The sequence below is a fragment of the Salvia splendens genome, unplaced genomic scaffold (genome assembly GCF_004379255.2).
Source record: "Salvia splendens isolate huo1 unplaced genomic scaffold, SspV2 ctg392, whole genome shotgun sequence".
Classification (NCBI taxonomy): domain Eukaryota; kingdom Viridiplantae; phylum Streptophyta; class Magnoliopsida; order Lamiales; family Lamiaceae; genus Salvia; species Salvia splendens.
The window spans coordinates 5,461-20,307 of NW_024599040.1; the positions used below are offsets into that span (position 1 = coordinate 5,461).

At 38.2% G+C, this 14,847-nt stretch overlaps 1 protein-coding gene across 1 annotated transcript; it reads left to right on the forward strand.

Moving 5' to 3' along the window:
* Positions 1-14,332: 14,332 nt before the first annotated feature.
* On the forward strand, positions 14,333-14,815 carry LOC121790032 (secreted RxLR effector protein 161-like; the record flags this gene model as incomplete). The annotated part of the gene is made up of 1 exon (XM_042188335.1): positions 14,333-14,815. A coding segment is annotated over exon 1 (483 nt), but the record flags the coding sequence as incomplete, so codon positions are not given.
* Positions 14,816-14,847: the final 32 nt, after the last annotated feature.

Genomic DNA, 14,847 nt, shown 5'->3' on the forward strand with positions numbered 1-14,847 from the left:
TAGGGTTCTTTGTAAATCAGTCGCTTGGTTGATAGTTTGACTGAGCTATCTTGTACAAGACCAAAGACGTATCGGTAATTAGTGAATCCAAAGCTAGTCTGATCCCTACAGTGGTATCAGAGCCACGGGGGGACTGTTTTGGAACGTCGAGTCGCTTAAGGAGGTGGGAAAGTTGAACCCTCCCTCGAGTGGGGGTTTGCTCTGGTAAATTGGCTGAAACTCTCTGTTTTTTTTTGTTTCTGTATAGTGCCAAATATAGGATTGGGACTTTTGTTGCTGGTAGACGGTCTTGGCAAGACCTAGGGTTTCATTGGTGTGTTTTCACTCTGTGATTTGTGCTTCCGTGGTTTTTTTGGCACTCTTTGTATCTTTATCTCTTATTACTTGATCACCAAGCATACCGTGCTGCCTAAGTGACCCCCTGCGCCCTCCAGAAGTGAGTGATTTCGAACTGGGATAGCCTTAGCTGGCCCTGCTCGTGACAGTCAAGGATTTGAGGTCCTTAGTGTGACAGTTGGGTGAATCCTGTGTTGTCACACCCCAACCCTTCTGACGTATGCACTTACTATGAATAAATCTTTATCATAAAAGCAATCAATACACGTGTCTAATTCATAGAACACACATATTATATAATTTTAAAATTCAATATTTATCAAGTACATATTTCAAAACATTCTACACAGAAGTGGAACCCTCTCACCACTCTATATACTATACATTATCTACATGCAAAATGATGAGGAGGAGAAGGTTGCCAATATGCGTCAGCCTCCGAACCTGATAACACGTGGAGTTCCAATGACCCACGTTAGTCAAAACTTTACTGCTATCTTATTCCTGAAAAATTTAGTGGTTTATATGAGCCACAACTCAGTATGTATAAATTTCCACCTTTAATCTCACATGATACAACAACAAGCATATTCTTTTGTCAATACATATAATAAGAAACAATATATAACATAATCTAAAAACAAACCATCTCCTATTCATATGCATATGCCACTCTATTCAGTTTATTATTCTGTAACAGTCAAGCCTGGTATCTGCCCGGGATTTCCAATATGATTGACCCGTAGGTCCCAATATGATTTGACTCGAAGGTCCCACTGTAATTTGACCCGAAGGTCCCCAATATGTTTGACCCGAAGGTCCCAATATGATTGACCCGAAGGTCCCAATATGATAGACCCGAAGGTCCCACTGTGATTTCAGATCCAGGGCAAAACTGTCACAGATCCTCTTTAATCCAATGGTTCACATAATCGGTATCATAAACATATCCTTTGCACCCATAACATATCCATATCATATTCCATCAAATTATCCAATATATCTAAACAAACATGTCCAATTCAGCAATCAAATATTCATATCATATTCGACCATCAAAATCAAATAATTCATGATCATATCAATTTCACACCATATAATACAATAATTCACTTCAATTCAACATATAACAATCAACCACATAACACATGTAAAATTAAAAGTGTAATTTATACACACCTTATCACGATAGGTAAACTTATTGAGCTCCTGATTCCAACCCTTGATTTATGACTCTCGATCCGAAACTTTTCTCATTACTTTTGTTTTTCCTCTAATCTTTCTCAAACCCTTTCCTCTCTTTTTTTTTTCTTCCAAAACTGATAAACTATATAGTATATATATTTGTACATAAATATGTACGTCGGCTACTTTGCCGACTCAACCAAACAAATGGAAAGTAATTAAACCAAGTGGCATGTCCTACATCTCAAATTGTGAAGTGAAGATAAGTACAAAAAAAAAAAATATATCATGCAATAGTACTATATAATCCCATTCACACATGCACACGTTACAACACATACATACACACCCACATATATATTATATATTTAATATATATACCAACATAATTTATAATTATATAAAATATTCATTTATCTATTAAATAAAATTCTCGTGAATCGAAACTCTCTATTTATTCGACTATACTGATTGATCGTAACACTAAATATATCATCTATGACACACACTTAATATCTATGTAGTAAAAATGATAATTTAATATGAAATGACAATATAATATGATAATATGCAAAATAATGCATGTTTCGGGTTAGGGATGTCACATGTGTGTTTTTTTTTGGTGTTCTCTTGCCTGTGTATCTGTCTGTGTGTTGGCTGATTGCTAGGTTCAGTGCTTGTTGTTTTTCTTGCTCCTTGTGTTGCTTGAAATCTGTGTGTTTTCTCAAATGGCACAACCTGTGAGCCTGGTCCCTTTTAATGGCAAAAATGATTTTGTGATATGGAAACTGAAGCTGAAATGTGTCCTTATTCAACAAAAATTGTTTAAATGTGTTGATGGTACTGTGCCTGCTGATATTCCACAAGATAAACTTGATGAGATGAATGAATTGGCTAAGGCTACTATTATTCTCAACTTATATGACTCTGTGATTAGGAAGGTTAATCACATTGAATCTGCTTCTGAAATGTGGAAACACTTTGATACTTTGTACACGGAAACTTCTATGCCTTCAAGGATGTATTTGCTTGAAAAACTCTTCAAATTTAAGCTTGATTTGTCAAAAGATATTGATGACAATGTGGATAGATTTCAAAAGCTTGTTCAAGATATTAAGAGGTCAGGTGATAAACCAATTGGCATAGCCTTGATGAATGCCATACCTGATTATTACAGTGATGTGAAAGCTGTCATTAAATATGGCAAAGATACTGCTCATCTTGATTTGATAATAAGCTCTCTTAAATCTAAGGAACTTGAATTAACGGAAAGAGCTACTGATAAATCTGCTTCTAACAGGGTGTTAAATGTTAGGGGAGATCTAAATCAAGAGGGGGAAATGAATCTTATGGTGGATTAAATCCAAAGAAGAAATTCAGATCTAGGTCCAATAATAGGGACCCCAGATTTATCAAGAAATGTTATAACTGTGGAGAGCCTGGGCATTTTAAAAAGGACTGCAATAAGCCTAAAAAGAATAAACCTCCAAACAACAATGGGAACTCACAGATTGAAACTGTTGCTAATATTGCAAAGTTTGATGCTGAAAATGATTATGTGTTCATGCTGCATAACTTGATGTACATAAATACTTCCCCTGTGTGTCCTTTCTCATCAAATGATTGGCTGTGTGATTCTGGCTATACATATCATGTTAGTCCCTTCAAGGAAGTGTTCACTGAAATAAAGCCTATAGTCAATACCTATGTGTCAATGGCTGATGACAAGAAGTGCAAAGTTCTTGGTATTGGCAATGTTTGTTTGAAATTTGCGAATGGCTATATGTTGAATCTGAAGGATGTTAGATATGTGCCTGAATTGTGCTATAATTTGATGTCATGCACTACTTTGGAAAACTCCGGCATGAGTGGAAAGTGGGGGGAAGAGTGCATGAAAATCTGTAAGGGTTCCATGTGTTTACTAAAAGCCAAAAGGACATGTGGTTCGTATGTCTGCAATGTTGTGCCTCTGTCTTGTGAAAATACTTGTGCCAATGTTTTGAAGTCTGATAAATTGATGTTATGGCATGATAGGTTAGATCACTAGAGTGAAAATGGGCTGAATATTATGAAAAAATATGCCATCTTATCTGATTCTGATGTTCAAGGTGAATTGTCTTTCTGTGACACATGTGTGCTAGGTAAACAACATAGAGTTACCTTCCATACTCCTGTGCCTGCAAATATTAGTAAAAATATTTTGGAATACTTGCATGTGGATGTTTGAGGACCTGCTTCTGTGTCATCTCATTCTGGCTTTGTATATTTCCTGTCTGTGATTGATGATTTTTCAAGGAAAGTTTGGTGTTTTCTTATGAAACATAAGAATGATGTTTTTGAAAAATTTAAGGCATGGAAAAGCTTGATTGAAACTCAAACAGGAATGAAGATTAAGGCAATTAGAACATATAATGGTCTTGAATTTTGCAATAAGCAAATGGATGGCATGTGTGCTAATTTTGAAATAAAAAGACATAAAACTGTTCCATATACTCCACAACAAAATGGAGTAGCTGAAAGAATGAATAGGACTTTGCTTGATAAAGTGAGATACATGTTAGCCAAATCTGGGTTGTCTAAAAAGTTCTGGGGTGAAGCTTTGATGACTGCAACTTATCTTGTGAATAGATCTCCTTCTGTACCTTTGTTAGGATAGTGTCCTGAGCATGTGTTTACTAAAAAATCCCTTGACTCTGAGGATGTTTGGTTGCTCTGTTTTTGTGCATACTAAAGTTGATAAGCTTGAACCTAGATCTAGAAAATGTGTTTTTTTGGGATATCCTGAAGGTGTGAAAGGGTATAGGATATGGCCGAGAGATGAGCAGGGTTTAAAGTCATCATTAGTAGGGATGTGGTGTTTAATGAAACCGAGTTCCCCTGCTTGCAATTGACTACAACCCCTGCTCCACAGATTGTGGACAGTGACCCTCTTATTGAGGTGGAGTCCACAGATAAGCCCACTAATGTGGAGCATCCAGAGGATGTTCCAAGTGAGGTGGAGCAGCCATTTTGGAACTCTACTCCAATCTATACACCTAGTGAAACACCTAATGAAGGGGGTCTGCAAGATAATGTGGATAATGTACCCTTACTTGACAATGTGGACAATGTTGTTAACATGCCTGGTAGTCCTGTTAGAATTCCTCCTGATTTGCCTGTTCAGAATGTGTTATATTCCCCATCAGGGGTACAAAATGCTATGGATGCTCCCAACCTAAATGATTATATCTTATCTAGAGATAGGCCTAGAAGGCAAATTCACAAACCTGCTAGATATGATGGCTATGTGTGGTTGGTTGCTTTAATAAATTTAGCCTTTAATGTTCATGAATCTGATGGTGATGAGCCTCAATCCTATAAGCAGGCTACTAAGTCTAAATTCTGGAATGAATGGCATAAATCAATGATAGATGAAATGAATTCTTTGAAAATAAACTTAACCTGGATACTTGTACCTCTGCCTCTGGGTGTTTCTGTTGTAGATTGCAGGTGGTTATATAAGCTAAAAAATGAGGTGGAGGGCCTGAGATACAAGGCCAGATTAGTGGCCAATGGATTTACTCAACAAGAGGGGGTAGATTATACAGAAATCTTTGCTCCTGTTGTTAAATTTACTACTGTGAGATTGATGCTTTCTCTGTGTGCTCATTTTGATTGGGAATTGAAACAAATGGATGTCAAAACTGCTTTCTTGCATGGTGATTTGGATAAACCAATTTACATGAAACAGTCATAAGGCTTTGTTGATCCTAGGTTTCCCAATCATGTTTGTTTGCTTAAGAAGGCTTTGTATGGTTTGAAACAGTCACCTAGGCAGTTGAATATTAAGTTTAATACCTGTATGCATAAGCTGGGCTTTGTAAGAAGTACTTTTGATGCATGCTTGTATGTGAAGAATCTTGGTTATGTTCCTATATTCCTGCTCTTGTATGTTGATGACATGCTGATTATGGGTCCATGTTTGAAGCCTATATCTGCTGTGCAAACTGCTTTGAGTGAGAATTTTGACATGGAAGACTTAGGGGGTGCTCAGAAAATATTGAGAATTAATATTTTCAGGAATAGGAAAGAGTGTGTACTTGTTTTGCATCAAGGACCCTATGTACTCAAAGTTCTGAAGAAATTTAACATGTTTGATGCTAAGCCAGCTTCAGTTCCTTTAGCTGCTCATTTTATGTTGAGTAAAGACTTGTGCCCTAAATCTGAATATGATATCAATGCCATGACTAAAGTTCCTTATGCTAATGCTATTGGATCTGTGATGTATTTGATGGTCAGCACTAGGCCTGATATTGCCTATGCTGTGTCTTGCTTGAGTAGATACATGTCCAATCTTGGTCCTGTCCATTGGGAAGCTTTGAAATGGTTGCTAAGATATCTGAAAAATACTTCTGAGTATGGACTGTGTTATTCTAGATATGAAGATGGTATTAAATTGACTGGTTATGTTGATTCCAATTATGCTAATGATAGAGACAAGAGGAAGTCCACCACCTCCTAGTCTTTACTGTATGCAGATCTTGTATAAGTTGGAAATCACAGCTGCAGCATATTGTGGCTCTGTCCACTACTGAGTCTGAGTACATTGCCATCACTGAGGCAATGAAGGAGGCTGTCTGGTTAAAGGGAGTACTTTCTGAACTCAATTTTGTGAAAACTCTTCCTGTTGTGTTCTCAGATTTAGGGCTGGCAATTTTCGACACGACACGATAATCTGACACGAATCCGCACGAAATTATTGGGTTAGGGTCAAGTCTTATTGGATCCGTGTCCTTATCGGGTAATCCATTAAGAACCCGATAATTTCGGGTTGGGTTCGGGTCGGATGCGGGTCGGATACGGGTAACCCATTAAGAAATAATATTATTATTTTTATTATAATTTAAAAATATATATTACTTTAATTTTTTAATTTCTTATAAATTAGGTTTAAATAGTATAAAATGAATTTTAATTGTGTAAATTAGGTTAAAAATTAAGGTTTAATCGTGTAATATTAGGTTTTAATCGTGTAATATCAGGTTCGGGTTGTTATCGTGTCGTGTCAACCCATATTATATCGTGTCGATAATGGGTTCGTGTCGGGTGCGGGTCGTGTTCGGATTTGAAGGTAGCAGGTCGGGTTCGTGTTCGGATTTACAGTTTCCTTAACAGGTCGGGTTCAGGTTAAGCCTTATTGGGTTGGGTCATTATCAGGTTGACCTGATAACGACCCAATCCGCACGATTTGCCAGCCCTACTCAGATTCACAGTCTGCCATTCAATTGTGTAAAAATCCAGTTTTCCATGATAGAACTAAGCACATTGATGTAAGATTTCATTACATCAGAGATATTGTAGAAAAGAATGAGGTTTCTCTTTTGAAAGTGCACACTGATAAGAACCCAGCTGACATGGGGACTAAATGCTTACCACTTGAAAAACTTCGTTTCTGCATTAAATACCTGCATTTTGACCTAGGATAGCTGCATGTCCCGGGGGTAAAAAGACCTCAGTCACTCAGTCTGCTGTGGTAAGGGTGGCTAGTGGCTGGGGGCACTAAGTCCTAAAGGCTAATGGGTGTCAGCCCCTCTGGAGCCTTGTAGGCAAACCTGGCTGCTTCCCTATGCAAGTGAACTCAGTTCTTTGGTGCTGTGGGGACTGCCTTGTAGGCTATGATGAATTAAAACCTTAGCTAATAGTGCAATTGGTTTCCCAAAATAATGTCCAAGGTTGATTATATGGGTTGTTGTATAGGTGGACTACTATTTGGGCTTGGGATTAATTCTGGCCCAGGAAGCTTGGGCTTCTGTTTTGCCCTAGCCCGATTATTTGGGTGATATATATACTCTCTCTCCACTCCACCGCCTCACTTGACGCTTTGCACTCTCTCACTTCTCTCTCTCTGCGCTCTGGCGATTTCGTTTTCCCTTTGAGTGTTCTTCTTCTCTGATGGTTTCTCCAGTTGTTTCACTACAGTTTTTCACGGATATTTGAGTGATAAAACGTGTGTGTTTGTGGGGAAAGTAACCAGTTCGTTGCTTGGGTTCTGGAGAAGTTAGGGTTTCTTGTTGCGAGGTTTCTTTGTGAAGTGTGGTTCCGAGAGTGAATAGATCAGAGGCGGTGGAGTGGTTTTGGGTTGGATCTGTGGTTGAAAAGTGTTTTCTCGGTTGGATTCAACGGTGCTCCATTGGATCGTGGTTTTGTTGAATAAATATGTACTATTAGCGGGTGGTTGAGCCATAGCTCTTAGATCTATGCGATTCCTTTGATTTCTCTCTATTTTCTGTGTTGTATGTTTAGATCCGAGAGGATCTGTTATTTTGTTACTGACTAGATATTCTAGTGTGCAGTGTTCTCGGTGATATCTTGGAGCTTCGGTCCAAGATTGCAAGTTCGAGATAATTAGCTAGCTACTGTTGTAATAGCTAGGGTTCTTTGTAAATCAGTCGCTTGGTTGATAGTTTGACTGAGCTATCTTGTACAAGACCAAAGAGGTCACCATATAGGTAGCATTAGCAACACGGAGAATCTTTACTGCATTGGCTCGATGTTGGCTTAATGCCGGCTGAATTTCTCGTTCCAAAAGAATTTTTTTCAATGTCACAATCTGATAAGGAAAGGAACTGCCTACAACCAAATTGTTCTTTCTCTGAGTTACATGTATGTCATCGTTAGTCTCCAAAACATTAATTCGAGTTATTGAATCATTAAGTATCAAACCAAGTTCAAGCTAAAGTCAGAAACATGGTTTGAAGTTTGAACTCTAGTTAAATCACAATCGCGTATAATATACTCTATAGTATAACCACAAGTTTGATCTCCAATTTAATCACCCATGTGTGAGAATTCGATCGATTGAGTTAGAACCTACCCCATCACTTAATTAATACAGTAAAATACAATCATAGTATTAAACTCTAAAACATTACTAACGATAAACTTTTGTTTAGATTTGATAGTAGTGTTTTATCCGAGTACTTTATTGTTTTTTTTTTTTTGAAACAAGGTCCACCATTTATGACCTCAGGTCTCGTTAATTCTGCAGTTTAAATTAAAAGGTTGAAAGAGAAGCATACAGATCGAGTTCGGCCCACTAAGTGAGTTTTGTGCTTACGTTCTCTTATGACCCAATCAAGAAGAAATGACTTTCAATAAAAGGGATGATCCAATAATTTCATTTTTAATTAGCGATGTATATTCTTCATTATATTAAATCGTATGTTCGATAAATTTAGGTTAAATTTATGTCACCACCTCCTACAACTGCAACCGCTTTTTAATACTCAAATTTATCTAGGGAGTTTTAAAATTAAATTTATTAATATAATATATACTACGACATATTTATACATTTTCGGAGCTATTGAATTACTTTTATTCTTAGAGTGAGAAGGCAAATATCTCAAGGGAAAGGGAAAGAAACTGGCTATGCGAGGTATATATAGTGTTTATAAATTTTAATTAGGAGTAATTTTTTATTCCAAAGAATCATGTAACTTTCAGTTAGTTTAATGAAATTATATATTCGCAAGTTAATTGGAATATATAATATGACAAGTTCTAAAAAAAGAAATTAAAGTAGAGTTTGACTATTGAATGATGTGAGTGAAATATTGAGTAAAATCATGGGTTGTGGTCTTGTGGAGTAATTAATGCGTTATACATACCTCATTGCCCAAAAACAGCAAGTCTTTACTTCTCACACACATTTGCTTCTAAAAACTTAATTAATTACAGTATGTTTCATTATACTTCAAATCGAACTTATAATAGCATAAACACAAGAATTAATGCCATAATTATTGTGCCTATATTCACGGATCCATAATATTTTTTATTAATAAATAAATAAATACTCCATCATTACTCAATATCAAATATACTAATTTAGTTTAAATACGCTCCAATAGGGTAGACGAGCTTGAGAGCTCAATTACGTTGTTTTATTTTTTTATTATGGTTTTGTAATAATCTAGCTCCAGTTCGAATTATATACTAGGAGCAGTAAATAGTAAACTCAGTGTTGAATTATTGGTGGACTTCATTTGGGCCTGTATTTTGTGTAGCCTATGTGTATCTTAATTGGGCCTGACCCAATTCACTCACCTTCCACTCCAGATACCGCCACGTGCCCCTCTCACTCGGATCCTTGTCTCCAGCCGTTGGATCCAGGTTTGTGTTTGTTATGAGAGTGAGACTCGTGGCTTCACTTATTCTCATTCTACACTTTACACTCTCTCTCTCTCTCAGACGCTCTCTTTCGCTCTCTCTTTTCTTCTTCCTTCTCAGACGGTCTCTTTCGCTCTCTCTTTTCTTCTTCCTTCTCAGACGGTTCCTCGTCGGTTTCTGAGTGGTTTCTCTTGGTAGGAAGGGCTGTAGGTCTTGCTACAGTAACTGTGGAAGCAACTACTTCGGTTGCTGAGTAGTTGGTGAACTAGGGTTTTGTTCTGGAGTGTATTCTGAGAGGTTTTCGGTTCTTGAACGGTTAGATCCGGTAGTTAGGGGTTGTGTTGGCCTGGAATCGGGAGTGTGAGGTGATTCACCGGTTGATTCGGCGGTACTCCTTTGGGTCTAAGTTCTGGAGAATAGGCTAGAGCCTTCGGCGGGTGCCTGAGCCTGATACTTGTTTCCTTCGTGTTCTTTCTGTACCTTTGATGTTCTTGTGATGCTGCTTTAGATCCGAGAGGATCATCTTGTGTATTACTAACGTTCTACTTGAGTGTGCAGGTGAATGATGCTTTGACAAGGAAATGAGGCTTAGTTCTAGTTGTAATAGCTAGGCTCCTATTTCTGTATTCAAGTGTTTGTAATTCTTGAATTGTAAATCAGTCGTTTGGTTGGAGTTTGACTGAGCTCCTTGTACAAGAACAAAGAGGTCTTGGTAATTAGTGAATCCAATCTAAGTCTTATCCCTACAGTGGTATCAGAGCCACGAGGGGACTAGATTGGCACGCCAAGTCGCGTAAGGAGGTGGGCAAGTGGAATCCTCCTTCGAGTGGGGATTCACTCTGGTAAATTGGCTTTGACCAGCTTGTTTTACTGTTTTCTGTTGTAGTGCCACATTAGGCTTGGGTTATTGCTGCTGGTAGATAGTTCTTGGCAAGAACTTAGGGCTTATCTGCTTTCTTGTGCTTTGTTGTTGTTTCTGCTGTTGCTTTGTGCTGCTTTGGGTATCTGACCTCACTTCACTTGGCCACCAAGCACTGATACTGCCAAAGTGACCCCCTGCGCCCTCCAAGAGTGAGTGATTGCGAACTGGGATAGCCTTTGCCAGTGTGCTCGTGACAGTCAGGGAATTGAGGCTGTTTGTCTGTGAGAAAGTGTGTTCTATGTGTTTCTTGCTCTATGTTTGTGTGCTTTAAGGTCTGTAAGGCTCTCTGTGTTTGTCTTGCTGCCTGTGCCTGTGTTAAGATTCTTGCAAAAATGACTCAGCCTGTGGGTTTGATCCCTTTCAATGGTAAAAATGATTTTGTGATATAGAAACAGAAAATGAAGTGTGTTTTGATTCAACAAAAGGTTTTTAAAGTTGTTGATGGTTCTTTGCCTGAGGATACTGCTCAGGACAAAATTGATGAGATGAATGAGTTGGCTAGAGCCACTATTGTGTTAAATCTGTCTGATTCTGTGATTAGGAAAGTTGATCATATTGAATCTGCCTCTGAAATGTGGAAAAATCTTGATTCTCTGTATACAGAGACTTCTATGTCCTCTAGAATGTATCTGCTTGAAAAATTATTCAAATTTAAGCTTGATTTAACTAAAGACATTGATGACAACATTGATAGATTTCAGAAGCTTGTGCAAGATATTAAGAGATCTGGTGATAAAACTATAGATGAATACACAAGTATAGCTCTAATGAATGCCATACCTGATTCCTATAGTGATGTTAAATCTGCCATTAAGTATGGCAGAGACACTGCCCCTCTGGACCTAATTATTAGCTCCCTAAAATCTAAAAACTTGAACTAAGGGAAAGGGCAGCTGATAAGAGTGCTTTTAATAGGGCCCTTAATGTGAGAGGTAGATCTCAAACTAGAGGGGGTAAGGACTCTAATAATGCTTCAGGAACCAGCTCTAATTCCAAGAAAAAGAATAGATCTAGGTCTAATAGCAGGGATCCTAAATCTTTCAGGAAGTGTTACAATTGTGGGGAGGTTGGGCACTATAAAAAGGAATGCACTAAGCCTAAGAAGAAGAAAAAACCCCAATAATGACACTCAGTTGGAAAATCTTGTCAATGTGGCTAAATATGAAGCTGGAAATGAATGTGTTTTCATGGTGCATGATTTGCTGCTTACTAATGCTTCCCCTGCATGTCCTTTCAATTCAAATGATTGGCTCTGTGATTCAGGATGTACATATCATGTCAGTCCTTTTAAAGAAGTTTTCTCTGAAAAAAAGCCTGTTACTAACACCTATGTGTCTATGGCTGATGATAAAAAGTGTGAAATACATGGTATAGGCACTGTCTGCTTAAAATTTGATAATGGCTTTGTGCTCAGTTTGAAAAATGTCAGATATGTACCTGATTTGTGCTATAATTTGATGTCCTGCACTGCTTTAGAGGCTGCTGGTATGGGGGGGAAGTGGGGGGATGGATGCATGAAAATTTGCAAAGGATCCATGTGTCTCTTCAAGGCTAGAAAGAAATGTGGCTTGTATGTTTGTAATGCTGTGCCTCTGTCATGTGCAAATGCTTATGCTAATGTTGTTAAAAGTGATAAAAACTATGTTGTGGCATAAGAGGTTAGGACACATGAGTGAAAAAGGCTTGAATATACTGAAAAAACATGCAATGCTGACTGATTCTGATGTGCAAGGCAGCCTGCCTTTTTGTGACACCTGTGTGCTGGGTAAACAACACAGGGTTTCTTTTCCCTCTCCTGTGCCTGTCAATGTGAGCAAATGTGTTCTTGAGTACTTGCATATGGATGTGTGGGGCCCTGCCTCAGTATCTTCTCACTCTGGTTCTGTTTATTTTCTATCTATCATTGATGATTACTCTAGGAAGGTTTGGTGCTTTCTCATGAAACATAAGTATGGTGTCTTTGAGAGATTAAAAACCTGGAAAATGTTGATAGAAACTCAGACATGTAAGAAGATAAAAGCTATCAGAACTGATAATGGCCTTGAATTCTGCAATAAACATATTGATGACTTATGTGCTGCTAATGGTATTAAGAGACATAAGACTGTCCCTTACACACCTCAACAAAATGGGGTGGCTGAGAGGATGAATAGGACATTACTTGAAAAAGTGAGGTGTATGCTTGCAAAATCTGGTTTGTCAAAAAGATTTTGGGGTGAAGCTCTATTAACTACTGCTTATCTGATCAATATGTCTCCTTCTGTGCCTTTAAATGGTCAGTGTCCTGAGCATGTGTTCACTGGTAAAAATCTGACTCTTTCTCACCTAAGGGTTTTGGTTGTACTGCTTTTGTACTGCTTTTGTGCATACTAAGTTTGATAAACTTGAGCCTAGGTCTAGGAAAGGCGTTTTTCTTGGATATCCTGAGGGTGTTAAGGGTTATAGAGTCTGGCTGAGAGATGAACCAGGGTTTAAGGTCATTATAAGCAGGGATGTTGTCTTTAATGAGACTGAATTCCCTTGCCTGAAACTGACCTCTGACTCATCTCTACCACCTGAGGACAGTGAACCTCTTATGGAGGAAGAGTCCTCAATCCCACTCACTGATGTGGAGAATCAAGATGATACTCCAAGTGAGGTGGAGCAGCCTTTCTGGCATACTTATCCAGCTCTTACATCTGATGACACACCCAATGAAGGAGATTTGGTTGTTGATGTGCCCCATAATGATAATGACACTGATGTGCATGCTAGTCCTGTTAGGCAAAATTCTACTGTTCAGAATATTATACATAGTCCCTCTGGTGTGCAAGATGCTATTGCTGAAACTGACTTGAGTGATTATGTGCTTTCTAGGGATAGGGCTAGGAGACAAAATGTGCCAAAACCTCACTGATATGTTGGTTTGATTGCTTTTATTAATCTTGCTTTTAATGTACATGAATCTGATGGGGATGAACCCCAGTCTTATAAGCAGGCTACCAAGTCTAAGTTTTGGAATCAGTGGCATAAAGCCATGTTAGAGGAGATGCATTCCCTCAAAGTAAACTTTACCTGGATTTTGGTTCTTTTGTCCCCTGGTGCTTCTGTGGTTGATTGCAGATGGTTTATACAAGTTAAAAACTGAGGTGGAGGGCCTTAGGTACAAGGCCAGACTAGTTGCAAAAGGGTTTACTCAACAAGAGGGGGTAGATTACACTGAAATTTTTGCTCCTGTTGTTGATTTGGTTGTTGATGCTTGCCTTATGTGCTCACTTTAACTGGGAATTGAAGCAAATGGATGTTAAAACTGCTTTCTTGCATGGTGATTTAGATAAGCCTATCTATATGAAGCAGCCTGAAGGCTTTGTTGATCCTAAGTTTCCCAATCATGTTTGCTTGCTAAAAAAGGCCTTGTATGGGCTGAAACAGTCACCAAGGCAGTGGAACATCAAGTTTAATAGTTGTATGCACAAATTAGGCTTTGTAAGAAGTACTTTTGATGCATGCCTGTATGTTAAGAATCTTGAGACTCCTGTGCCTGTTTTCTTATTATTGTATGTTGATGACATGCTCATTATGGGTCCATGTTTGAAGACCATCAAGTCTGTGCAGTCTGCTCTAAGTGAAAATTTTGATATGAAGGATCTTGGTGATGCTCAAAAATCTTAGGGATAAATATTTTCAGAGATAGAAAGAGTTTTAACCCTTGTGTTGCATCAAGAACCTTATGTGAACAAAGTACTTAGAAAATTTAACATGTTTGATGCAAAATCTACTTCAGTTCCCTTGGCTGCCCATTTTGTGTTGAGTAAAGATCAATGCCCTCAAACTAAGTCTGATATAGATGCTATGAAGAGGGTTCCTTATGCAAATGCTATTGGTTCTGTGATGTATTTGATGGTAAGCACTAGGCCTGATATTGCCTATGCAGTTTCATGCCTTAGTAGATATATGTCAAATCCTGGATCTGTGCATTGGGAGGCCTTGAAATGGCTCCTTAGATATCTTAAGCATACTGCTAAGTATGGTTTGTGTTATTCTAAATGTGATGAAGGTGTTAACTTAACTGGTTTTGTGGACTCTAACTATGCTAATGACAGGGATAAGAGGAAGTCAACTACCTCCTATGTGTTTACTGTCTGCAGGTCTTGTGTTAGTTGGAAATCTCAATTGCAGCATATAGTGGCCTTATCCACTACTGAGTCAGAATATATTGCTATTACAGAAGCAATGAAAGAGGCAATTTGGTTGAAGGGAGTACTCTCTGAACT